We start from the raw sequence: 25,644 nt of genomic DNA on the forward strand, positions 1-25,644 counted from the left end.
CGCTCCTGTACAGTAACATACAACGAGACATGAGTCTCGAGCAGCGATGAAAGTACCACCAGTCGCTAACCCCTGAAAGCGTATTTACATGTAACGGCTTCATTTCGGACGTATGCTTACGTATAATTTCGCGATCATCGAGACGTCCGCAGCGAATGTCTCCTATTCGTCCATGACCACACACACCACTGGTTTCACAAAAGTTGTATTACGTATTTCCTTTTCCTTCTTGAGACGATGACAGGGTGACACGAAGCCTTGGAGCAACCGCACTGCACGTCTATAAACGACAGAACTGCACCCGATGAGGACTGTTTTCTAAAACAGTGTCGAAAATCTCGTAGGCGGGGGACATCTTTCCATAGGTAGCGCCGCCCGACTTGCTGAGTGGTTGCACTGTTCCGTGAGGGACGGTTGGTTCCACTTTGGGCGAGCTGAGTCCAACGTAGATCAAACACACCGTCATCGGAAGGTCAGCACGTTTTTGCAAACTGTTTGAGCGCTGACCCGCAGCACCGCCATCCATTATCCCCTGTCGACCACAGGTGACGCTCTCCCGTAGTGTGCCGGGAGCCGCGGCTGCGTGGTCGGGGCGCAGACTTGGGAGTTTGCCGATGCGTGCCACTGATTGCACAACTCGACCACGTATGCTTTCCTCTTCGTCCCATATTCCTTTTTTCTGGTTGTGCCACCGCAGAGCGGAAAGAAATAAGCTGCGGTGCTTGCGAAGAGCCGGCTTTTGGAAGGTTAGAGTCCGCTGCGTAAAAGAGATAAGAACATGCGGTTTAGTGCGGCGGAAAGCGCACTCCAAACAGCGAGTGTTCTTACGGGCGAATAGAGAACCGACGCAAACTGCTCAGGATGCACAGAGAGAGTGAAAGAGCAGAAAGGGCCCATTAGGACCGTCGTTACAGCCGTACCCGAACTAAAAAGAGAAAGGCCGTGGGGTTTCCGGATATGCCACCTGGGAAACGTCACTGCCCAGGGACCGCGCTGTGTACTTATTTATGCCTCCCTGCGCGCCTGTGTTTGGGATAAACAAGGTTTGTTTACGACATTGCGCTTTATAGTGGGTTTGTGGGCTCGCGCGTCTCTATTTCTGCAACCAATAACATGAGCATTTCGGTGCAACACCCATGTTTGCAAGCATGCGGAGTAAAGCTCTGTTCAGCAAGAGAGCCGTACTTGAGTATTTTTTTATTTTTGTTATTTTTTGGCTGACTTCTCGTTTAAGTCGGTGACCCTGCCTGGGGGTTTCGCTGTTGTAATATATTAAAACATAATAAGCCCCAAGTTTTGCTATGAAGTTTCAAACGTAAATACCAGGGCGTCACATTCGTACTGTTGCATTTACGTTCAAATCATATATCCGAAGCTGGCTAGATAAACGCTGCTAAAATGTTTTAACAGTCAGCCCTCCCTATACATATTTATGAAACCCAATTAATAACCCGCTTAATGCGACCTATATTTATAACTGACATGTTCACCTTATGCGCAGTATTAACAATGTATTTGGCAATCAAGGAAGCATTTCTCATTTGCTAATTAACGCTTTGAATTTTAGTTTTAGTTAGTAACTTAAAATATTTGTCAGCATTATTTTCTATGAAAGCGAAAATGTTAAAAAGGACATAGGGTTTATTTATGTCTTGCAGCCGAAGCATGTAAGCACTACTTGAAGCGGCGTAATATACCACAGGTTGACTTCACTTTTTTTGTGACAAACAGAATAGCAAGTCATAATCTATAATTTTATACAGAACGTGAAAAAAACATGCTGCGAGTGTTAAAGTGGGAGGCGGCACTTTTTTGATATGTTTAACTTCTCGACGCTAAACTATTTAACATGCGATGTCTTCACGAAACGTCAGCTATATCCCGACTTGTGCGGTAATTATGACGGCTACCCTACAGAAAAATCCGGTATAACTTTTCGCTATCCGCATTATGGAACCGGTAATCTATCTTGATTTTATCTGGACTCTTTCTGGAATTTAGGTTTACAGATATTGTTTTTTAGCCTGCAATCTGGATTTCGGGTTTCCAGAAAGAAATTTTCCGGTGCCATAATCCGGATAGTGAAAAGTTATACCGGATTTTTTGGTAAGGTAAGTAAACTCTTTGTAATCATTTATTTTTTGGGTCATTTAGGTAATCATTCGAGCATATTTATTGGGAAGTAATCACAAGCATAATTTGAATATATTAGGAAGGTACTGTGATTATTTGTAACCGCTACTAGAGGCTTTCCCGTTCAAAATAATCCATGTGCCAGCTTTTCTGTCCGAGTGTACCTGGTGCAACTAAACTTAATCTAGCTGTGCACCAATTAAATGCAAGTGTCCATCAATTAAACCCAATTTCTCAACAGTTTTAACCCAGTGCCATTCATTTTAATTCGAGACGAACTATTTTTTTATATATATATACGAATTAACTGTGACTACTAAGTCATTTGTTACAACCGTTTTAAAGGTCTAAGTTGCTTGCGAGACGGGAACGACTTTTCACTGTACATGAGCGTTGCGTGACTAGTTCTCTTGAGAATTTTGAGGAATTTCTTACGCCATAATAAAAAAGCTCGAGATTGAGTGAGCGGGTGTTGTGTCGGTTTCAGTGTAGTAAAGAAAGTTTTCAAGAAGCTCGACGGTAAAACGTGTTGGAAAAAAATTATATTTTTATTAGGTGTTTGCATTCAATTGCATGAACTTTTAATTGCCAATCAAGATACTGATTTCCGACTGCGTTTATTCCGAACTCAAATATGTGAGTTTCATATCCTCGGTGTGAGAGACAAAACAACGCACGTGCTTGAAATGATTGCGGTCCTAAGCTGCGCAATCAACACGTTGAATTTTCAGCATTGCTTCTTGCGTCGGCATTTGCAGCATCTGCCATCGGTGTTCCTTTAAAGGTGAAGCTTCTAGCGGCGTAAGGACGGCTGCGCCATGCTCACCGAGGTAAGTTTTTACGCCGGATTTGAACTCGGAAAGCATATATTAAATTTGAAGAGCGGACTGTATGGCGCAAAGTACGGCAAAGAAGGCCTCTGGGCAAGGCGGGGTCTGTGGCTCGTCGGTGTACGGGACCATTCTAAAATATGATGACCGCATCGTTCCCAGGAACCGTTGCCATGATTTCCCTCGAAGATTTCCTTCAGAAACTCGTTTAAAGCCAACCAAGACACGTTTTTTACACTTCTCCACAAGAGGGTCTCAACAGCAGACATGCATGAGAGGATGTTGGTATTGGGCGCTCCGGTACCTGTGTTCTAACGCAAGCGTACTTCCAATGTTTTGACCTACCAAACCTCCGACTACACCAACCATTAAAGTTTGTCTCGTCAACGTAATATCGAAGTTGAAGCGGTCCGTCCCCCTGCAGCCATGAAGCGCATTCTCTTCTTGCACATTTTACGTCATCGCGATTTTGGTCAACGGGCCGTAAAGAAAGTTACTTTGTTTTGTATCCTGTGCACCATATGTCTGTAAATACCAGATAGGCTGATTTTAACACCTAATTCAGTTTCTTCAAGCTCTTGTTTTAGTTGCTTAAATGTGTAGATTGGGTTGCTCATTCAGCATAGCTGACAGATCCAGTACGTCATCGGTGTCGAATATATTCTTTGAGCTCCCTCTGTGGTTCGGTTCAGATCTGCCAGACTTCGCAATGAACCGAGCAGTTTTCTCGTTTATTCCTAATGTTTCAGAATATTGCTTGATGTTACCGCCTCGTCGCCAGCACTCAAACAGCCGCGCCCAATATCGATCGGATACATTTTTGTGTGATTGCTTAGGTAGGTTTAAATCCTTCCGAGGCCGACCTCAACGCATTGCGTTGGACAAACTCATTGCCAAGAGCGTTCACAAATGCGAATGACTTGCGTGAAAACCAGCGAATCGCACCAATTGTTTTTTATATGCCTTGAAGAGTTGAGAATGGCCGCCGTCTGCAACCATGGCACGCCGCAATCATAGAGCGAATTGTTTGTAGACGATTTAAAGTAGCGCACGAAGCCCGGTGATGAAACAACGGTCCGGCTATAATATAGCGCGAAGTTTTCGCAGACAGTCGCCATGGAATACCAGACGACGTCCGAGGATGAAAACATCGGACAGCGCTTCTTGCGTGGTATGGAAACACTCCGTGGTATGCTTGCGCCTTGCCGCGGTTGTAGACGATGACATGACATCTCCTGCTTGGTTGCGGAGGCGACCGTTTCTAAACTTTTCAAGGCCGATAAAAACTGTTGCAACGGTTAGGCGATTTGCACGCAAGTCATTCGCATTTGTGAACGCTCTTGGCAATGAGTTTGTCTAACGCAATGCGTTGAGGTCGGCCTCGGAAGGATCCAAACCTACCTAAGCAATCACACAAAAATGTATTTGGTCGATATCGGGCGCGGCTGTTTGAGTGCTGGCGACGAGGCGGTAACATCAAGCAATATTCTGAAACATTAGGAATAAACGAGAAAACTGCTCGGTTCATTGCGAAGTCTAGCAGATCTGAACCGAACCACAGAGGAAGCTCAAATAATATATTCGACACCGATGACGTACTGGATCTGGCAGCCATGCTGAATGAGCAACCCAATCTACACATTTAAGCAACTAAAACAAGAGCTCCGAGCAACTGAACCAGTTATCAAAATCAGCCTATGTACTTTTGACACACTTTTGGTAAGACACGGTTACACAACAAATTACCTTTTCCTGTAGCCCATTGACCGAAATCGCGACGACGTAAAAGTGCAAGAAATGAATACACTTCGTGGCTGCAGGGAGATGCCTCGCTTCAACTTCGATATTATGTTCACGAGACAAACTTTAATACTTGGTGTAGTCGGAGGTTTTGGAGGTCCAAACATGAGAAGGACGCCGTTGTGAGAACTAAGGTACGAGAGGGCCCAATATCAACATACCCGCATGCATGTCTGCTGACGCAATCCTCTTGCAGAGAAACGTAAAAAAAGTGTCCCGGTTGGTTTTCAATGATTTCGTGTATGAAGTTTTGAGAGGGAATATGGCCATAGCTCCTGACCAGGATCGGGTCATTGTATTTGATAATGCTCCTGCCAACGTTATTAGATTAGCGCAGTTACGGAACTGTTCACAGAGGCCGCATGCACGAACAGTACCCCCCCCCCCCCCCCCCTCACTTACCACGACTCCACCAGCGTCGCTCGACGCGCCGCCAGACGGCTGCTTTGGTAACTGAATCAGGATACGTACGTTTCAACGTTACTAGAAACGTAAAAACTAACGGGGAAAAAAAACTTCTTTTGTAATAACTTTTATTGGAGTTTAGTACAAAATGGGGGGCGCGTGATGTTTTCTAAAATCTTTAGTTTGCAAGGTTTTGCGGTAAAATTAATATTGTTTTCATACAACGATGCCTCAGCGGTGATTTCAGGTAGCGCGTCCCGACCTAGGCTCATCCTGAATTCGGGGTAAATTCGCGGCGCGTCCGCTGGGGAGGCGGGGGTGGCATCCCAGTAACCCTTTCCACTTATCTCTTTCGGCTCCGAAATGGCCGATTGAAGCCAAAATAGATGTTACGTGCAATTCTTCGAGTGAGCGCTGCAGGATAAATGGCGGCGTTGTGGTCACAATTTGGCGCTTCAGCTAGGCTTTTTGGAACGCATAGTTATGAAACGAAAATATAAATGGCGCTCCGAACGACGGCTGGTGGATTGAAGTGAGTGAGGGAGGCGGGGGGGTACCCCCCTCCCGGGAGTTTCATAACTGAGGTAATCTAAAAACGTTGGCTCCTGCCCAGCGACGAGCCGCAAAGACCACCTTGGTTTAGGGACACACTTTGAAGCATTTTCCGCCCACAGTCCGTCTTTCACCCCAACTAAGAGGTGTTTTTCAAGTTCAAGTCATGTGGAAAGCTTACGTCAGTTTGCATAGCGCAGCCGTACCTGACCGACCTGAAGCTACCATGTTAAAAGAACGCCGATGGCAGATGCTCCAAATGTTCGCCGTTTGGGGCAATGTAGAAAATTCAACGTGTTTATTGCGCGACCTAAGACCGGGATCATTTCAAGCACATTGTGCCTGCCCTTGATACCGAGGACATGTAACTCACATATCCGAGTGTGGAATGCACGCAGTCAAAAGTTTACATCTTGTTTTGCAATGAAAATGTTAATGCCGTTCAATACATACAGCTCATTGAAATACATAATTTTCAAAAACGGTTTTGCTGTGATGCCTCTTGAAAATTTTATTTACATTTCAAAAACCGATAAAATATCCCCATCATTTAGTCTCGAGCTTGCGTATTATGATCTAATAAATCCCTCAAAAGTCGCGAGTGCACACGTCAGGCAAGGCGCATATACTGTGAAACATCATTCGTGACTTGCAAGCAATTTATGCCCCTAAAACGGTTGTAGATTTTGAGTTGTCAATGTTTATACAGAAATATAATCGGATTAAATTAATTAACTCTCAAATCAACATGATTGGCACTGGGATTGAATTATTGACAACTTGCCGTACATTCATTGACGCTTTGATTAAATGGGTGTACTGCTGGAACAAATCCACGGAAAGTCGGATTATGAAAGCTGGCACTTGAATTTTTAAGAGTGGGTCAAACTGTAGTTTTCCTCCCCTTCCTAATGACGCCTTTTTTTTCCATTTCCAAGCAATTTTCCGACCAAGTGTCCAAAAGGAGAGTGATTTGTAAAAATGAATGATTTTATAACATAACTAGTTTACAGTTCGGCGATTCCAATCTGATAATGAACAGTACGACAGTACCGTTTTCAAACAGGCATTAAAATCTTTCGTTTTGAAAATCTGAAGTACCTAAAGAGTAGCAGTTGCTTTTTTCAAGCAAAGGCCAATCGTTTTTTTTCGCAAGTAATCAAGCAATACAATGATATAATTACATTGTTTTTTTAAGCTTTAATAATTGCAGTTGTAGTCGACTACTTTTTTTTAGTGACGCGTACAAGACTGGCTGCAGCCCAGAAGCTTCCACGTGGCTTGGGCTTCCTTAAAGTACTTTATATTGCTTTGACATGTTTTCTTACCTGTTTCGGCCGTTCTTCATTGCCTAGTCTATATTGCAACTAGATAATAAGACAAGGCAACGGAGAAGTACCAGAGTAATGTCTCGTTAATATGGAAACCTGCATTCTCCCACAGTATAGTTCATATTGTGAATTGCCCTTGTCATTAAATTAAAAACAAATGCCTGTACCAAGTTCGCACCCAAAATGTTTGTATATACCGGGTTACCGGATGTTTTATTAAAAACTTTTAAAAGTTCCTACCAATAGGTGTACCGGCACTGACAGCGGACGTTAGTTGTTGTAAAATACACCATAATTACCAAGTAATTAACTAGAGCTACTAATCAACTTTTAAGTTAGTGAAATAAAAACTTACGGTTCAAAATAGAAACTTGCTGACAGACATCAAGAACTTCTAAATCAGTAAATGTTGAAAACTCTTAAAGCACGTGTAAAGCGCGGGAGTGGGTAACTCATGCACCAGGCAGAATGGTTGCAATGCAAACAATCAGATGGTAAGAGCATCATCGACGTTTTTTAATCATCAGCTTCGTGTCAGTTCCAGGAGTGCATGGTAGCTTCAGCGCACAACCGCGCTTTACACGTCCTTTAAGTAGTCCTAATATTGACTGATCAGGATTTTTCGGCAAAGATCAGCAAGTTTCTAATTGGAACCTTGCATGTATTTGCACTGATTTCAAACTGAATTTCGGTGTTTTAAGTAGCTGTTTAGCCATTTATACTGTATTTTATAATCCTTGACGTCCGCCGTGGTCGTCAGTGTGTTCCAGAAAAGTGTTTCCACTTTTCCCCAAACTCATATTGCAAGAACTTTTCTAGGCTTCGCTTCAACTCCCTCTAGATATGGCTATCCGAATTCACAGTGTCCGTATTCATGAGACAAGACTCCCACCACCCCGCAGGTTACACTAGCCATATCCAGGTTCGCAACAATAAAAGCAAGATCAACTTGCTGACAGACATCACCGCTTTAATTTCTCCGGTTGCTTTAGTTCTGCGCGCCACGCCTCACCCACCATCCACCGCTCAAAAGAACCGGACCTCCTCTCTGTCGCGCAGCAGGTGGCAAGCCCCCGTGTAAATTAGGTTAACCTAACAAGGCAGGGCGTGAGGGAGAAAGGCGACGACTAATTAGGAAGATGAGGTTGGGGCCTCGTCCTGCGGACACCCCACGCCTTTCCCCGAGTTCCTCCGCGAGTTCGATATGAAGCAATTTGCAATTCAGATGTAATATCTTTTGGGCCCCGCAGGTATTTAGGGGAGCGGTTTCTATCTCTTCCTCTCGCGTGTCTAAGTTTCCTAGATTCTCTTCAACCCCATAGTTGACAGCGCGGTGGAAGAGAAGCGATGACGGGACCAATCAGCCGCCTCACTTTCATCCCCTGACCTAGCGAATATCCGTGCCGGCATGGCCGGGGGCGTAATCACGTGGCGCAAAATAGACGCATGAGTGGTCCGCACTAAACTTTACTGGTAGAAGAAGCATAGCTGCGCACTAGACTTGCTGGAACTTTTTTTATTTTTTTAAATGTGCGCTCGTACCCATTAAAGCGCGCCGTTCTGTCGCTGATCGCGGGCGGCAGCCTGACGGAAACATGCGCTCCTTTTTTTACTTTTTGTACTAGTAGGCAGTGTCTCGTGGGAATTTTTGACTTTCAACTGCAGCTCTCATCTTGATGCGAGAACCCGAGGCGGTAAGGAATAATATTTAAAAAAAAAAAAAAACGGCTGTGCCGGAGGCCTTTTATATGACACTGAGCGGTGCCCCAACTTCATTGCTTGAAGGTCACTCTAGTCCCCGTCAAGCGAAAGAAAAGCGAGTTGTCACTAAACGCGGTATTTTAGAAACTCTTAATCATCGTGATGATTGAATTTCAGAGAAGAGGTGGCGACGTGGTAACTTTATTTTTCTAGGCGAAACTTCTAGGTGCCTTCTTCTGCAATTGAAGCGTGCGACGCGTCAGAGCTCAGTGAAGTGTACACTTAAAATTGAAACCTGCAAAAATGCGGCCAGCTTTCCAGCGTTTTCCTTCTGGCCCGAGCGTAATGTTGGCAGTAGGAATCTATATCCTAGTTGGCACTTCATTGTCTTACTAAATAATATATTGTTTGCGTTAATGCAGCAAATATATCTACCGAGACACACCAGGCAAGAATTTTGCAGTCGTTAAAGCCAAACTTACTCCTAAAAAAGATCAAAACAATATATACTTTTAATGAAGTTTTAATTATGCCCGAAACGCAGTTTAGGGACCGCGATTTCTGAAGCTTGAATTTACAAAAGAAATCAATCAAACATTTCGAATTCCCTTACGGCACTCTGCTCCATAGAGTTATTAGAATGTACGCCAGAGAGACAAACGGCGATAAAGTCTACGCTACTTCAAGGATGACAACACAAGGAGACAGCAATTAGACTACATTTGCGTTGCTCCTGTGTATCCCTATGCCGAAAAACGCATGTCTTGTGTTTGTTTGTTTTCCGAAAAAAAAAGTGTGATATATTTTTTTACGCAACCAGGTGGCGCTACAGTACACTCGTGCTGGGACTGCACGCGGTTCGGGGAACGGGACAGATGATTCAAACCGTCATGTTTAAAAGCACGGTCTCGAGGCTCCAGTCTGTATCCGTAATCTTTGCCCGCAATAAACAATACTCCTCGGCGACGTAGTCGGTTAACGGACAACGCCGAGAGACTGGAGAAGACTATACGCAATTCAAGCTTGAAGAATTCGATCAAGTTGCCTAGACGTCATAAGCAGAGCGACTGGCTTTCTACTGAAAATCTAACGCTCTTGTGGAACCTTTAAAGACGAGGGCATTACTGATGACGCTGTGCCGAGCAAAGACTTCTGAAGTGCGAGAACGCTTGTGGCACCGAAAACTCCTGGAAAGGTAAGTTTTGGCTAGCTCATATTTTCACTGGAAAAACACTTCTACCCCCAAGGCCGATAAGGCTCTTGAGTAGAAGAAACTTTTAGCGAAGAGATCAGCAGGCGGGTGAGTCGATATCGAGCTACGTCACAGCTTTAAAGACGATGGCTGCCGAGTGTTTCTGCTGGCGAGGCTGGAGTCCCTGTAAGACAGCCAGAGTTGAACCAAACATTGCTAACCCTGGATGCTATGCTGAGAAATCGGTTTGGTGTGGTCTGAGAGACGAACATTTACAACAACGGCTGTTCGCGGAGCCCAACTTTACTTTCCAGAAGGCACGTTTTCAAGCCGCCACTCAAAGACGGTAAAAGCGTGCATCGTAAAACGTTTAAACTCATCTATCCGCACAAATTCCTGGCATCACCTGACCTCATCTAGCCTGAAGTGACAGCTCAGCCACCTCAGAAACGCCGGATACCCGCGAGACCTGCTGGCCTCCACACTAAGAAAATTGTCCTCGAAAAAGCCATCTCACTGAAGCCTGCCCGAGGAAGATTAACAACCATACGTTATTTCCACAACACCGCACACCGACTTAAAGCAGTGGCTCGACACTTCGACACAGACGTTCCGTTGTCGTGCCCCTTCATGTAGGGTGCTATATGCCACCTTGTAAACTCCCCGCCTCCACACAAGATCAGCTGCGCTAAGAGGCACGCGGCCACTTTTGTTCCTTGTGCGGCCTGATGGGTGTATTCTGTGCCCTTCTCGTTCGGCGCAGAGCAGATCAGGCACACGGGCCGCTCACTCAACGACCGCCTGCGCGAGCACCAAAGGGAAGTAACAAAAAACGAAGAAAATTCCCAACACCCCATGGTCCATCGCCTCAAGGTTTGCACTCTCTGTGCCCCCGAGTCCTCGTCCGCGCGTGTCCAGGCGGCCAAACCGACCCGCTACGGGCGAGATATCTTGGAAGCGAACGCCATAAAAGAAGCATCGAGGAAAATTTCGTCGGCCTCTATCTCTGTCGGGGAGGGAGCTGACCTTCCTTGAACCAGAGTTGGCGACCTTGCAATGGAGGGTGAGTGGGCATTGCTCTTGAGTGGAAAATCGGGATGCCTCCTTTGTTCTTCTCTTTCTCCGTCTCCTCTGTGCCTTACTTTCCCTGCTGCGCCCTCCCCCCGCCGTTCACCACGGGGCCTTCTGTCTCCCCCTTTCTTCCCCTTTCCGCCCTGCTTCTAACCTTTCTTTCTCCACTGGTGAGTTTCCGAAGGCGATGCCTGTCGGCAATAAATAACTTGTGGGTTGAAGGTTCAATATGTGTTGTCCCGTCCCTTATATTTGTGCAAAAACTCTTTCTAAACTTACAAAGAAACTTGCAGCCGAACTTTTCACAGCATACAAGGTGAAGGCTGCTGAAGCTTCGATACACCAAGGCTGTCTTATCTTTAAGTCATATGCCATAATTCAAAACTCAATTAGATCAGACGGATTGTCCCTATTAGGTGCAGGACATGGGGGAGTGGTGGTCATAAAGGCTTGCGCTCGAAGCTATCTATGGTTGCGGGAATTGATAAGGAAACTGAATTCTGCATGACCGTGTGTGATACATGTCAATGGCGTCGGAAGGCAGCACTAAATGGTAATATCTTACTATGTGGGAGATCGTAAGTTCCTTGGGAGAGTATTAATGTAGATTTTGCGGCAACGGTAGACCGGAAACTATTTTCAATAATCGTAGACGCCTACTCTAAATGGCTGGACGTACGAGCTGTTTCAAACTTGACGTCAGTGACTGCCATTTTTAAATTACAAAATCTACTTGTGACGTTCGGTGTAGCACGAATGGTGATGTCAAAGAAGAAATCCGCGTTTGTTTCTGAGGAGATCGAGAATATTTAATCGCCTTAATGGAGTGGTGGCGGTCAAACACTGCGCCGTACCCCACCGCTTCCAACGGCACAGCGATATGAATGGTACAACATCTGAAATGTGAGTGCCCTAAAGGAGGAAGAGAATGATGCAAGTGCATTCTACGACTATTTCTGCACACGCAATTCACACCAGAGTACACACGGTGACAAGAAAGACGCAAGCTTGGATGACGTTTCGAGGGGTGTACTTCAGTCACCAGCTGAGAGAGTCATGCATTTACCCATTCATAACACACGATCGGCGATGAACCATCCGCATACATTCGATGTGAGCCAATCTGTCGGGGTTCCCAAGTGGACGCACACGGTTGTCTGTGGCCATCAAAGACCGACTGGGTTCACGGTCATGGATGGTCGAGGCAAAAGGAGGGCGAAGCATATGGGGTCATATGCGAACATATGCGCGAATCGGCCAAGTGACACAATTTCGACAGCTTGGGACTCGACATCAACACCAAAGTGGTACCAACTGAAGCGTGAACCGCACAAGGTTATGGTGTGGCGGTACCTGTGGTTGCGCCTACTGATACGAGCGCACGAGAACGAGAGCTTATAAAAGAGACGAGATCACGGCCAGGTGAAGTAGAGATGTGATGTATCTGCTTATGCTAGCAGGTGACGCAACAGTGCACCTGCGCTGTTGCTTGTGCTAGCAGGTGACGCAACAGTGCACCGCCATAACTGAGCGTTCATACCGCTCGGTATGGACGCTCCACAGTCTCTACTTCACTCTTTGCTTGCAATCCATAAATAGCACTGATCACTTATGTTATTTTAAACGTACGGAATAAAATCTGCCCTTATTATCATTGTAAAAGTGCACTTCCTTTTATAGAGTGTTTTTCCTCATGAGGGAACGATTTTAAACGTCGCTATAATTAAGGCATTAACTATGTTCCACAGAGGTGGATAAAACAAGCGATGATATAAGCAAACTAACTACAAAAGGGATGTAAAATTTATTCAAGGTTCGCCAGCATTTTGTTGACGCTTATATATTGCTAATCTGCCAGTTTTGTCACCACATAAAATTACCCCGTCGTGTATCATTACCTGCGGTTAAAACATTCAGAACGCAAAAGATAAGTTAGTACGTAAACGATAAATGAGTAGCTCTAAAAGGTGTTTTTTTTCAATTTTTTTATGTTGGGAGGTTTTTGTCGGCTTTCTGTTTGGTGGCTTGTCACTATTTAAAAACATTATGCGTGTGCGGGTTATCTATTGAACGTGGAGCAAGAATCTTCGCACATATGTAAAGGCAGGTAGAATATATCCATTTTTTTATATGTTGCTAGCCCTCTTCACTTTATTTTGATCGTCTGCATGCACGGGGATTCAATATTTCAGTGTTACTGCGTTGTTCTTGCAATCGCTTCCGTGCCTTTCCAGATTTTTTGTTTTTTGTTTGTGTGTTTAACAGCTAAATCCCCCCCCCCCCCCCCCCCCCCGCAGAAAAGCGCCGACGCCGTGTAAGCGCTAACAGTGTCTGGCATTTCACGTATGAAGGTGTTTTAGGAATGCGTTTAACGCCATGAAGTTTAGGAACGAGCACTGTAAATGCTAAATATTGTTTGATTGATATTGGTACCGAAAAATTGACTGCGTCATAAATATTCGTAATATTTGCTATTTTTATCCCGCGCATGGGAAGAAATGCACCCGGTTTTCCCTATACAATATCATTATCGGAAGAAAATGCTCTATCGGTTGCTGCCTTCCTCAATTTGTAAAAGCACAGTAGCGCCAGCGGAATTTCTAATGTAAGTTGTAATAAATCTATGATGTGGTAAGGTTCTGCAAAAAATACCGACCGAAGAAGGGACCTAGTTACAATTCTTACTGTTCCATGTTTATGATGCTTATGTGGATTATCAATAGTACTCTTTACCTCTTTAGCTCATACAAAATCTCTAAATAAGTTATATGTATATATATAAAACAATTGTGGTAGGTAAGGAAACACGTTTTTGCATCTAATGTATACTCCCAGGTAGACATTGGGTGCAAGGAGAGTCAAAGTTGTAATTTTTTTTTTACTTTCTAAAATGCCGTGTTATAGTTATATAAAAAATCTAAATATGATATTAGCTTATAACAAACACTTTAGGGAAGCCACATTCCAAGACTTTGAAGTTAAAATCTCGTAACTAACCCATGTTTCGAGGTAAACGTTTCAAAATGCGACACTCAATCCGGCTACTTTCACGTTCAAAATCATAAAAATCTGCTTAGAATCTATATTCGGTTTCAACAAGCTGTTGCGTATAATATTCCCATGACAGCGGGGCGGAGCTGAGAGCAGTTATTTTTTGCTAGGCGAAAGCACGAGAATCGCTGCTGTCGACTAGGTTTTCATAGGAATGTCATACGCAGCGACCTGCGTCGTATCGGAGAGAGCTTTTACGTCCATCTTCGAGGTTTTGAATTCAAAATTAAACGGATTGGGTGCTAAATTTGGACACGCGTATTTCCAAACAAGGGCTAATTACGAAAATTGAAAACACAGTTTAGAATACAGCCACCTTTAGTTTTTGTGTATAGCTACAACGCCTAATGACAGTAGTTTCAAGACTAATTAATACCTCTCTGGCCGTTAGGAAAGAAACTGCCCTGACTATCCTTGCCCTTAATGTCCGCCTGGAAGCTTAACCTAAGTACCAAAGCGAGTTTTGCACACCCCTACAGGGAGAACGCCAAATCAATGTGTCATAAACGCATTAAAAAATATCTTACCAAGCCAATATGGCGCATCATCAAGACCACCTGAAGCTCCGAATGTAAGCCTTCAAACCAGGGTCGTCTATTTTCCAAAAGATTTTTGTGCGTCGCTCATTCAGTTAAATTGCGAAATAAAGCGAAAACAGGTTTTTCACGCAGTGCCCAAAATGTAATGATGTTGCAGCGAGAATGTAATATAGGTCCTTCGCATTCGTGCGTGGAAAAACTATAAGTGACCATGATTATATGTTTATTTTTATTCTGGTCGGGTAAATTGGTTTTCCACACTATCAGAATTATCTTAATCCTTGCCTGCGTTTATTACTAGTGGTTCCTTTTACTTGACGTCTGCGCAACGTCGGTAATGATAAATCGAATGCCAAGCAGGCAGAACGCTTCAGACAGTACTTTATATTGCACTCGAAGTTACTTGCGATGTGTTTGTACCGCCTAGTAGTAGAGCAAACCTATAACTCTACCACGATATTATAACCAGGATAGAAAAAATGCCGCATCGACCCTTTTTTTTAGCAATCATATATCAATGCACTCTGTCAAACTGTGTCGTAAATTATTTCCCAACACGGAGGTTTTTTTACGTTTGCTTACCCATTTATCTTGCTCGATCAGTCTCCTTTCTTCACTGCTCTGGCGGTAATAATACCGTTTAACAGAAGTATACAATGTCTACAATTTACTAAAATTGTTAGATTAGAAACTCTACACTCAAAAGAAGCATTCGTGACTAAAATAAATAACAAATGTTTTGGTTGTTATTTGGTGACTAAACTATGTCTACCGGTTTGGAAAGCAGCTTAATTATGCATGATACGTGATATATCAAAATTGACCATAAAATAGAAGTTTCGTCCTGCTTTTGGTTTGACAGAAATCAGGCTATGCACGCTCTATGTTGAGAAATCAAGCTTTTTTTGTCCTTTTTTTATATACATAACACCGTTTGTTGGTCAGCTGTACTACTTTTAGCCACCGGTATCTTGGTCTATATAACTGCGTATAACGAACCGCGCCATGAACACGTTTCCGCCAGGAGCACGTTTACCATAGGTTTCTTCCTAGCCAGCAACGTTAATATTGATAGCTTTTTCGCGTAAAAACATAAAGCCTGAAAACGTTTTCTAAAGTCTAGACTCCTCTTCTGGACGTTTAATGTACATTTGTACGATAGGCTAAGTACGATGGGCTTGCTGGTATAACAAAATCGTAAATTGAAAAGTCGTGGAAATAATACATTTCAAAAATATAAAAAAATGGTTGCGCATGAGTTGGCTGCATGTTGATACAACTAAAATTAAGTGCGTAAATGATTAACCAACAATGCCGTGCAAAAAGATTACTGTGCAATACATATTGTCACGTGTGGTGACCAAAAAACAGGAAATGAAGAGGAAGAAATAATCGTTTAATGTAGCGAACTTGTGCCGAAAATAAAAGGGTACAAAGATAATATCAGAGCGTCACGGGCGTCGAAGTCGGCCTAGCAGCACAGTCGAACGCTGGGGCGAAACTGACTCCGCTCGCCTTCCGGAATCCCTTATGTAGCCTCGTGGGTTTCTGGATCGTTCGGCGTAGAAGGCTCGGCGCGTATAGCAATCGGAACACGATCAGGCGAGAATGTTCTCGCACTTACGAGAAGCTCAAGTTGAAAGAATTAATAAAAGGACAGTCCGCCTGACTGGAATCGAACCTATACCTTCCACGTAAAAGTCAAGCGCAATAGCCACTGGGCCACGCGCGCGCTTGCTCGGTCACGCGCGTGGAAATATTACATTTGAAGGCACTTTTTTATCAATTGAACCTTTAGAAAAGTTCATCAAGCAACAATGGTGGCCGCCATTGCTTCGACGCGAAGGGCATGATTGGATCCTGGTGCTCGCTGAGTGGTGACGTAGCGCTCGTGTCCAATACCAGCTCACCCGAGCTTCGGGTGCGTGATCAAGCAAGGGCGGACAGGCGTTGACGCCGACTTTTGGAAGCGTCTAGTGGCTGAACGAAATTTGTGGGTGTGCGATGAGGATTAATCATGCAGTTGTCATGCAGACTAGAAGACTAGATACTCGTTTATCCCAAGTAACAGAAACATTCATGAGATTTAAATGTTTACACGTGAATGTGTAAAGCGTACAGTATATTATACCTTCTTTTACTCCAAAATTGGTCATGATTGTCTCTATCGAAGACCGAAAGCTGGGAACTAGGATAAATTATCTTTTTTTTTTAGAACATTTTACGGATGTGTTAAAAATATAAAATAAATGCGAGAATTTTAAGAATAGAGCCACTCATAATCAAATTATTATGCTTGGAGGGAATCTGAAGCACTTTACAAGAAATTCGAGTTAGAAGCGGACTTCCATGCAGCGAGCAAGTCGTCTGCTTCTTGCATAGAAGACGCGGTGACGTCACAACGAAGTGGAGCTCTGATTAACCTTGATTAAAAAGATAGTGGGTAGACCTCAATGCTACGTGCCTCAAGGACTACCCACTATTTGTTTTTTAATCAGCCAATAAGAGCTTGCCGTGCTGACATCATTGCAAATCTTGTGCAAAAAGCAGACGGACTTGCACTCCGCACAGCGTTTGTTCTCAGAAAATTCAGTTATCGCACTTATTTTGGCGAAACTGAACGTAAGCGTAAAATTACGTTCACGTAAAGCGTGAACGTAATTAAAAAATTCGGGCCGTGATTGCCGACTCGCATGCGGCGATCCTTACCGACGCGTGCTATCTGTCCTGAGCGTCGTGACGTCGTTGACGGCATCCTAGAACGAGCCTATAGTAGCGAGGAAGGGTCATCTGACTCGCAAATGACGTAACTTTTGCTAGTGTTTCCCTCTTCTCTCGCGCTTTCCTCCCGTCGGCGCGCCACAACGGTCAGGTCTACGTTGAGATTTTATTTGACAATTACGACACTCCTACTATACTCCGTTCACCCATATGCTGAGACTAGAAGCTCCACTTTCAGCGCGAGCTCGTTGGCTCCCGCAGTGCTTCGGTTGCGCATGCCTGCACGTTCACATTTGTGTTAACGAGGGCACAAAGCTCGCGCTGAAAGTGGAGCTTCTAGTCTCAAATGGATCTTTTTCCAATAAGCTTTTGCGCATGCGTGCACTCCCGATTTCGCCATTTTCGCAGGGCAACGGCCTGCGAAAATGGCGGCAGCAACATTGTCAGCATCTATCTTTACGCGTATTTAGCCTGTTTTGACATTTCGTTTTTTTTTTTTTTGTATCGGTGGTATGGGTTATAAGAAGCACAAAAAAACGATACAACGGCATGATGCCAATGTGTATTGAAGCGCGGAGGCACGTTTGGCTGCTCATCCTATGTAGTTCGCAAACAGGTAAAGGTAAAGCTTCTTTATGTTTCAAAAGTAGCGCAAGGTGTGTCGATGCACGAGGCATGTGCATTGTGCAGCCCTTGGGAAGATTATGGCGGCACAGCGTGGCACTGATTTAGATTTCAGACGACATGTTCTTCCCCTAAGTTGAGCGCGGAACGTGTCTCGAACATTTCCACAACAATGAATGGCGCCACTTTTCCAAGAATAGAGGGGCTTTAGAAAAAGGTTCATTAAGGGTATATGCAGTATAGTAACGCCTAAAGAAAACTTAAGACACATAATTTTTCGGGTGTCTTAATTACAACCATTGGTGCTTGTTCGAATTGAAGGTACTCTTCAGCTTCGCTTTAAGGTAGATCAAGTATTAAAGCGGAGCTGAACGTTGACCATGTACGGTTCGGTGCCTTCCGCTCACCCGCAAGGAGGCCGAACAAGAAATATACCTCAGGACGCACCCTTATCAACTTGGATCGATCGCGTTGGTAATAGATTCAAAAATACGAAAGAGTTAGACAAAAGTTGTTTGTCCTGTCCGTCCCTTTTTGTCTAACTCTTACACATTTATCCCTCAACAGCCGGCGAACGGTTTCCGGCCGGCCAAGCCCGAGCATCTCTCGCCGGCCTCTAGCGCGCCCGACGCCGGGCGCGAGTCTTTGTGGCACAGTTATAGGACGAAAAGCCCCCGACGTAAATGAAACGCTTTTTCATTTTAAAAATAATCGCAGAAATGTCTAGGACGAACAGTCGCTATGACCCAAATATTGGATCTCCTCTGGGTCGGTTATCTTTCGGAGAGTCGGTGTCACTAACGACGCGCTCATAATTTTGTATATTGTGGTCTAAAAATAAATAGATTTAACGATAATAAGTTTCATTCCTCAGCAGCTTTCCAGGTCGAGATAACCTATTTTCTCGGCCTCGGCACTTACTAGACGCCGCCTATTGAATGCTAATTTACAACTTGAACCTAAATGCAATATTAATTATCACATATTAGGAAAGCTGAAGATAATCGCATTTTCAAGATATTTCCTTAATGGTTCGTCTTAACACAAATCAAAACCTTTTGTACATTTTGATGTAAATAACAAAATTAGAAATACTAGAAAACTCGCTTGTTAATGCCACTCAATACAGACAATTGTTTTTCGTACGTTTTTTACTCTGAAATACGACTTTCCCCATGCATCTACAGTTGGGGCGGATATGAGCTGTCGTGTTGACTACCGTAATATCCCGAGAGATAGCCCACCTAAAATCGAGAGGAAATTGGAGGGCTAACGTTCAGTGTCCTTTCAATAAAAGCTTAAAAACATTATTTCAATATCATATGTCCCTACCAAACTTGCTTTTGCGGTGAGGGGCAATAAAGAAAAGAACTGGACATCCCAGACAACAGTGTTCGCCTATATCTAACATAAACAAGGCACATTTACGCCAAGGTTATCATTTATCCACGCACAAGTGTTACTATGAGTGGGCTATCTTTCGGTGTTTCAAATGAAATAGCAAATCAAGCCAAATATAGGGGTGGGTTACCTTTCGGCGGTAGGCATCTATCTAGATTTTACGTTGTGAATTTTATTTTTCTCAAATGATTCCAAGCAACCTAAGCTGGAAGTGAGCTCGGGAGCCTTGCTTAGTTTTGTTTCGAGAAAAAGAAAAGAAGTGTGTTAAACCGACTGCATTTACTTTTGAACTATTGAATGCAGAATATAGAAGGTGACTGATTATTCCCAATACAAGCACAGTTTATGAGAATGCATTTTGATGCAGCTATAATTAGTGTCAGTTTATGAAACGAAAAATAGGAATTGGTGTATGCGCATCATATTAATAACTCCCCCCCCCCCCCTAACACATTCGGGATGAAGAATTAGCCGATACAGATGCCGGACGATCAATCACAAACCAAGGATTATGAACATAATATGCCACGCCTTGTTTTCTTGAGCTGTCGACGACGATAGGCTTAAGACTATGCCATATTTTCCAATCGACAAGAAGTGAAGGGCGTTGTTTTTTCAAGTTTATTTCTCTCGTACCGCGATTTCTTTTTTTGTCGCACGGAGTAGCTCGTTTCTATAGGCTAATAAACCGTAATAAGATGCCAACAACTCGAGACGCTCTGCGTTTCTCGAAGTGCGAGTGACTGTATTTGGCGCTACGATACAGCGATTCTGACGAACCTGCAAGTTTGTTCTTTATTATTGAGCAGGAAGACGGCAAGATCGATGACTGCACTGATGGACGGAACCAATAAACTCTTCTCGAAAAGAAAGAAACGGCGGGGTCTAGCCAGAAAGGGTGCGAAGGAGCCGTCCATCTTTCTTCGGCGTTCTTTTCCTACGGTCGCCGTTTGTTTTTCGCTTGGCCCACTATTTAGTATTCCGAGCCCAGGCTCCGACCGAAGAGACGGTGATCGAGAGCGCGGTGTGAAGGTAGGATGGGGCCTTGCGGCCAGCAGGGCTCTTTTGGTATTCGTGCTGCAGGCACTCACTTTATCGTGGTGTGATGGATGGTCTCGGCGTGGATCTCTTGGTGGGACGGCTTCATCCGAGCTCCAGCATTCCACGCCGGACAAGACGCGTCGCTGACCGGTGCCCATCGTCGCTGTCGTAGTCTGCGCACACACGACCAACGCGTGGGACTTTTAGTCTATACTGTCCGCTGTTTTTCTTTTATTTTATTTTGACATTCAAGAGTTCATGCTTCCTCGTAGCCCGGCCAACAACAAAACGGAACTATGAAATGTGGTAGACTTACGGTCACAGCTGTTTCCGAAAAATGTTTTGTTGGGAATGTGTGTGTGGTTTTTATAATATTAAGTTATGCCGATGCTGTCTTAACTTTTTTTTTAAATATTTTTGTTGGTTTTGGCGGTTGTATAGTAAAGTTAAGACTGATGCCAATTTGATCGTCACACTCCTTGTTAGGGCCTAACAGGCTTGTATTTTCTTTATATTAAAAGATAATCACGAATTGTCATTTCTGTGCCGTATTTAGTATAGGACATACAAAATTGTAAGATTATGGTAAAAACAAGTTGAAGCATTTTCCTCAACAACCTAGAAAAGTCACATGTAACACACGGGCGTGCTTGGTTCGACAACACGTTTCGGAAATCAGAAAGTTGGAACCAAATAGTTAACTACAATGAGGGGTTTAACATAAATACATGCCGATTGATTTCAAATAGTTCTCGGAAGAAAAGTGAACTCACGCAATGACGCTGCACTAATGTGGCATAACAGTATAAACTATGAGCCGCAATCGAAGGTTCCAATTATAAAAAGTCAAGAAAGTTTGTTTTGTAGATGGTGCAGCAAAACGCGGTAATACATTTGGGATCGCAAGACGAGAGCCCACCAAGAGTGAAAACCTTTTCGTTGCCAGACAAAATATGAAATGAATGCCGTTTGACTGCGCTTGTTTCAAAAATCCTGATAGAACCTATCTTTGCAATGGCCGACTCTTTCGCATTCGAGGAGTTTCATAAAAATTCACCAAACGCTTGACATCACATTCGTTTTTTTTTGAGTTTACAGTGCTATAAAGGGGTGTGGTTCTGTCATTATACAACTTCCAGCTAACAGTAAGGTGAATGTGAACCAATATATAACACATAAATAAGCTCCTCCGCAAGAATCATAGCCCATTCCGAGTGCACCTTCAACGGGTCGCGTCATATGGAAAATGTGCAAAAACGAGATGGTCCCTTACTTTAAGCAGTTTAAACTCAGTTCCCTTCACGAATGACTTTGTCTCACAAGCACACCAAAAAGAATAATTTCTTTGAGGCATCCAACTTGCAACATTCACTCGAAAAGGGAAATTCAGAAGCATTTGCATGTGACTGAGTGTTTCAACAACACCTTAACTATAAAAAAAAATTCTGCGTTGCCTCTATGTCAGAGCAGTTCTTGTAAATATAAGGTTTAGAGTCATAAAGGTGTACTGATCTATAAAGGTGTTGCTTTTTTTTATAATATGACATTTTGTTTTGAGAGCGACGAATTGCTTTCCACGCTTAAATTGCTACTTCAGTTCAAATTACCTTCTTCGAGAAGGGGACTACCGTCAGGTTTCATGTCAGTCAATAACGAGAGCTTTCCCTGGGGACTAGCAAGGCCAATCTCCCGGATCGCACTGCAAAACACAGAACATATAGGACTCAGTTTTGAACAATTCTTTTGCTCATAACGTCTGCTCCATAAAACCGAAATGAGTCTCTTTATAAAATAATAAGAGGAGCTTGCCAGAGCTAATGTGAGCGATGTTATTACTTGGAAACAGCTCGCGTTTTGATGACATGAAAGTCGGTAGAAAGTACGAGTTCATCAACATTCGTTTAAAAGAAAAAAAGCAAAAGTATAAAAGGAAAGACACCAAGATTGTAAAAAAAAGCCGTCTGAAATGTGTTCTTCTCTAGACTCCGATAAGTTTAATCACTCACTCGGTGTTTGTGGCCAAGGCACACGGCAACAGCTCTGTTAGTGACTCTCCGACCAATACAGCGTATATAATTCGTAAATATTGGTTTGCGCTCTGTGTCGCGACTGCTCCCCCCGCGAAAAAATAAATGTTTAATATACGCGCTTAACACTATAACCAGTCACCACTCAGTGTAGGTTACATACATAGTGTCAAAAAAAATTTTTTTCTTTCTTTTTACTGCAAAATTTAGCTAGGCATCGCCAAACGCTTATTCTTCTCCCAAAGGTAGGGCTAGAGGTCTCAACCAGATGCCAAAGGTCCAGCCCGGCCCGGTACATTATTCAAATATTATAAATGATTTTATGAAAATTTCAATGGAACAAGTGAGCCCATTTTTGCCTGTTTTCGGTTTCTGGCGTCAAAGAGCCAAATGTATTCGAAAACTCCGTCGGCCGTCATTTACCCATTGAAATGCAGGGCCGTACCCAGAAAAAAAATTTTTTTGGGGGGGAGGGGTGGTTTCGGGGACAACGGTGGCCATTTTGAAAATGTCTATTGTCTTATTTTCGCCTATGAATCATGTGCATCGGTGGCATATAATGGAGAGTTATAGCAAACCGGAGAACCGGTCCCGGTTTGGTACCCGGTAGCCGACCGCCGCCACTGCGCGTGCGCAGAGGTGGAGATTAAAATCGGCTGGCTGCAAGTGCACCGACCAGGGCCGTACACAGAAAAAAATTTCGGGGGGGTCAGGACCCCCTGACCCCCCCCCCCCCTTCCTGGTTACGGCCCTGTTGAAATCTATAGAAAATCACCTGTTACTTTTAAATAAGGTATCGGATCGGGCTGAACCTTTGGCATCTGGTTGTATCCTCTAGCGCTACCTTTGGACGGAAAATGGCCGTTCGGCGAAACCTAATTTATTTTACCGGTAAAAAAAAAAAAAAACAGTGTGATTTGTTTTGTTTTTAAACCCGGTATAATTGAGGAGCCTACAATCCCTATCTTCTCCCGCAGATGTTAACATCACAGACTTTTTCTGTCTATAAAGTGCGTTAAACATATCGCTATAGAATGAAGTGAGGTACGCAATGCGCTTTTTTTTTAGTTGCACCAAAATGATTACGAAAGAAACTTACTCTAGGGTTGTTTTATCCCTCGGGTTAGGTTGCGGACCACAGGGGTCACTAAAAATGTGACAAAATTCGTGAACGGAAATGCCTTAATTACCTTTTTAAAGTTCAATTCTTTTCGGGTCTAGCATCAGGATTGATGCTAGACGTTGTTACTGCCTAGCCATGAAATGAAAATAGAACTTGCTAAAAGTTTGTCCAGGACGCTAAGGGGCTACAAACGAAAACCTTGAACACCGCTCAAAGCCGGAACCGAACCCGCCGAGGAGCGTGTATGACGATGATAATCCCTCCCCTCAACGCCGGCTCCAACACCCATGTGTCCGCGCCCCGGGCCACGTGAGGAGTACGTCACAAGCCCGGCGGGCTCGACGTTACAGACGCTCCTCGGTAGCGTTAAATTTGCTCCAGCGTACGAGGGTTTCGTTTCTGACCTCGTAGCGCCAAGGGTAATTTTTGTATAAATATTTTACATCACGGCTATACCATAATAAGCTCGAGCTTCCAATCTCCAAATACAATAAACCCCCAAAATTAAAAACAATTAAAAATTAGGAGGTTAATTGAAGTAATTTGGTCAGTTAGCCTTTTATCAATAAATTTACGAACTTTTTTTAGTGGCCCTCAGGGTCTCCAACTGAAGCCTGGGCTAGAAATACCCTAACGAAAGTTATTTTTCCTTCAATTGCTGCACCTAAAAAAATAAAAAAAAAGAATATCCTGTATTGCGGATAAGACAGTTCATCCCGTCGTTCCTCGCTACACTTTGTTATATTATACTGGCACATGTGAACATATATTTAAGTTATCCGGTTTCTTGGATGGCTTAAAAACCCTTACCCACCACCAACACGGCAAACACGCAAGTTTGATGTCATTTTATCTATCACCATGATAGTACAGCTATAATATCCATAAACTGAAATAAAATTGTATCGCTAAAAAAATTATTGTGTATCTCCTAATTTTTTTTTTTGTTATTCAGTCGCATTTGGATAATATGCGTTGCTAGACATATTCACTGAATATAACGATTTCAAGAACAATGAGTACAGAAACAACGATATTCTTTCGTAAATATAGCAATATGCACTGTGGATTTACCAAGAAAAGTAAATCATATACTTACTTTTCTCTTTCCTCTAAGCGAGGTTTCGTGCTAGCTGTAAGAAAAAAAGTAAAAAATAAAAAAGTTAACTTGCATTGTTATAGAGATATTATTTCGATCTCATCAACTAGAATGTAAAAATGTGATATGCGTTGACGCATTAAGGATTAGACTTAATTCAAAATCTAGTTTAAGGTCCCAGCTCTATATGAATCATCGAAGTAGTAGGAGGGTGGCCAACTTAAAGGGCATAATGCTTTTTTTTTTGTATTATATCGAAATGTTTTGGTTGAGCAATAAATGATGGAGTGGTATTCTTGCTATTTCTTGACCGACGACTTCAATGTTAGAATAAGTTGAATCATAAGATTTGATTGTTTTGTTCATATAACTTGTATTTAAGCTCGACGCGTAAGAGTTGGATTCCAGGAGGAAGATATACTGCGAAAAATCGACGAATTTCTCCCGGCGGCTTTCGCTCTACGCTTGACTCCAGCACAGTGACTGCCACGTTGCGCGCAAAGCGAGTGCGCCGTCGGTCAAGGTTTTGTCAGGGTTTTGTCCTTTGTTGTAGTTTGCTTGGTTTTAATAACCATTTCTTAATAGACTAGTCTCCCAGTTGGCTATAATGTCACTATTTAAACCTTGAGAAGTTGCAAGACATAATGTCATGTAACCTCACAACTCATTTTATTAAAAGGAAACTAAAAACATTTAAACCTGTAATTGGAAGGCCGATGCGTAAATGTTTCTTTTTTTTTTTTTTTGTCATCCAGTCTTACCCCGGTTAATATATAAACTAACAATTTCTTAACGCCCTCAGAGATCCACCTCAAACGTGGGCGATTCCTACATTTTGGTGGTGACATATTCTCAGGAAATGATTTCTTGATGTATTAGCGTCGTCCCAAACTAAGATAACTACAGGAACAAACCATAACTTCTCAGTAAGATAAAATCTTAATTCTCGCTATCGAACATGTCCGTTGTACCGTTATATATTCGCTCTTGATTAAGGAAGTTA

The 25,644-nt window shown here is 43.2% G+C and overlaps 1 protein-coding gene across 1 annotated transcript in view; it reads right to left on the bottom strand.

Annotated features, from left to right (window-relative positions):
* Nucleotides 1-701: 701 nt before the first annotated feature.
* LOC8033560 (hemicentin-1) overlaps nt 702-25,644 on the bottom strand; it is a 211,206-nt gene continuing 186,263 nt past the window's right edge. The window contains exons 11-14 of the mRNA XM_040500344.2: nt 24,642-24,675; nt 22,000-22,091; nt 20,443-20,565; nt 702-757 (exon numbers count right to left, since the gene is read on the bottom strand). Of these exons, the coding sequence (XP_040356278.1) occupies nt 20,495-20,565; nt 22,000-22,091; nt 24,642-24,675 (197 nt within the window). The 3' untranslated portion in view covers nt 702-757; nt 20,443-20,494. The remainder of the gene's footprint in view (nt 758-20,442; nt 20,566-21,999; nt 22,092-24,641; nt 24,676-25,644) is intronic.

This window comes from Ixodes scapularis, unplaced genomic scaffold (assembly GCF_016920785.2).
Source record: "Ixodes scapularis isolate PalLabHiFi unplaced genomic scaffold, ASM1692078v2 PGA_scaffold0__279_contigs__length_252992795, whole genome shotgun sequence".
Taxonomy (NCBI): domain Eukaryota; kingdom Metazoa; phylum Arthropoda; class Arachnida; order Ixodida; family Ixodidae; genus Ixodes; species Ixodes scapularis.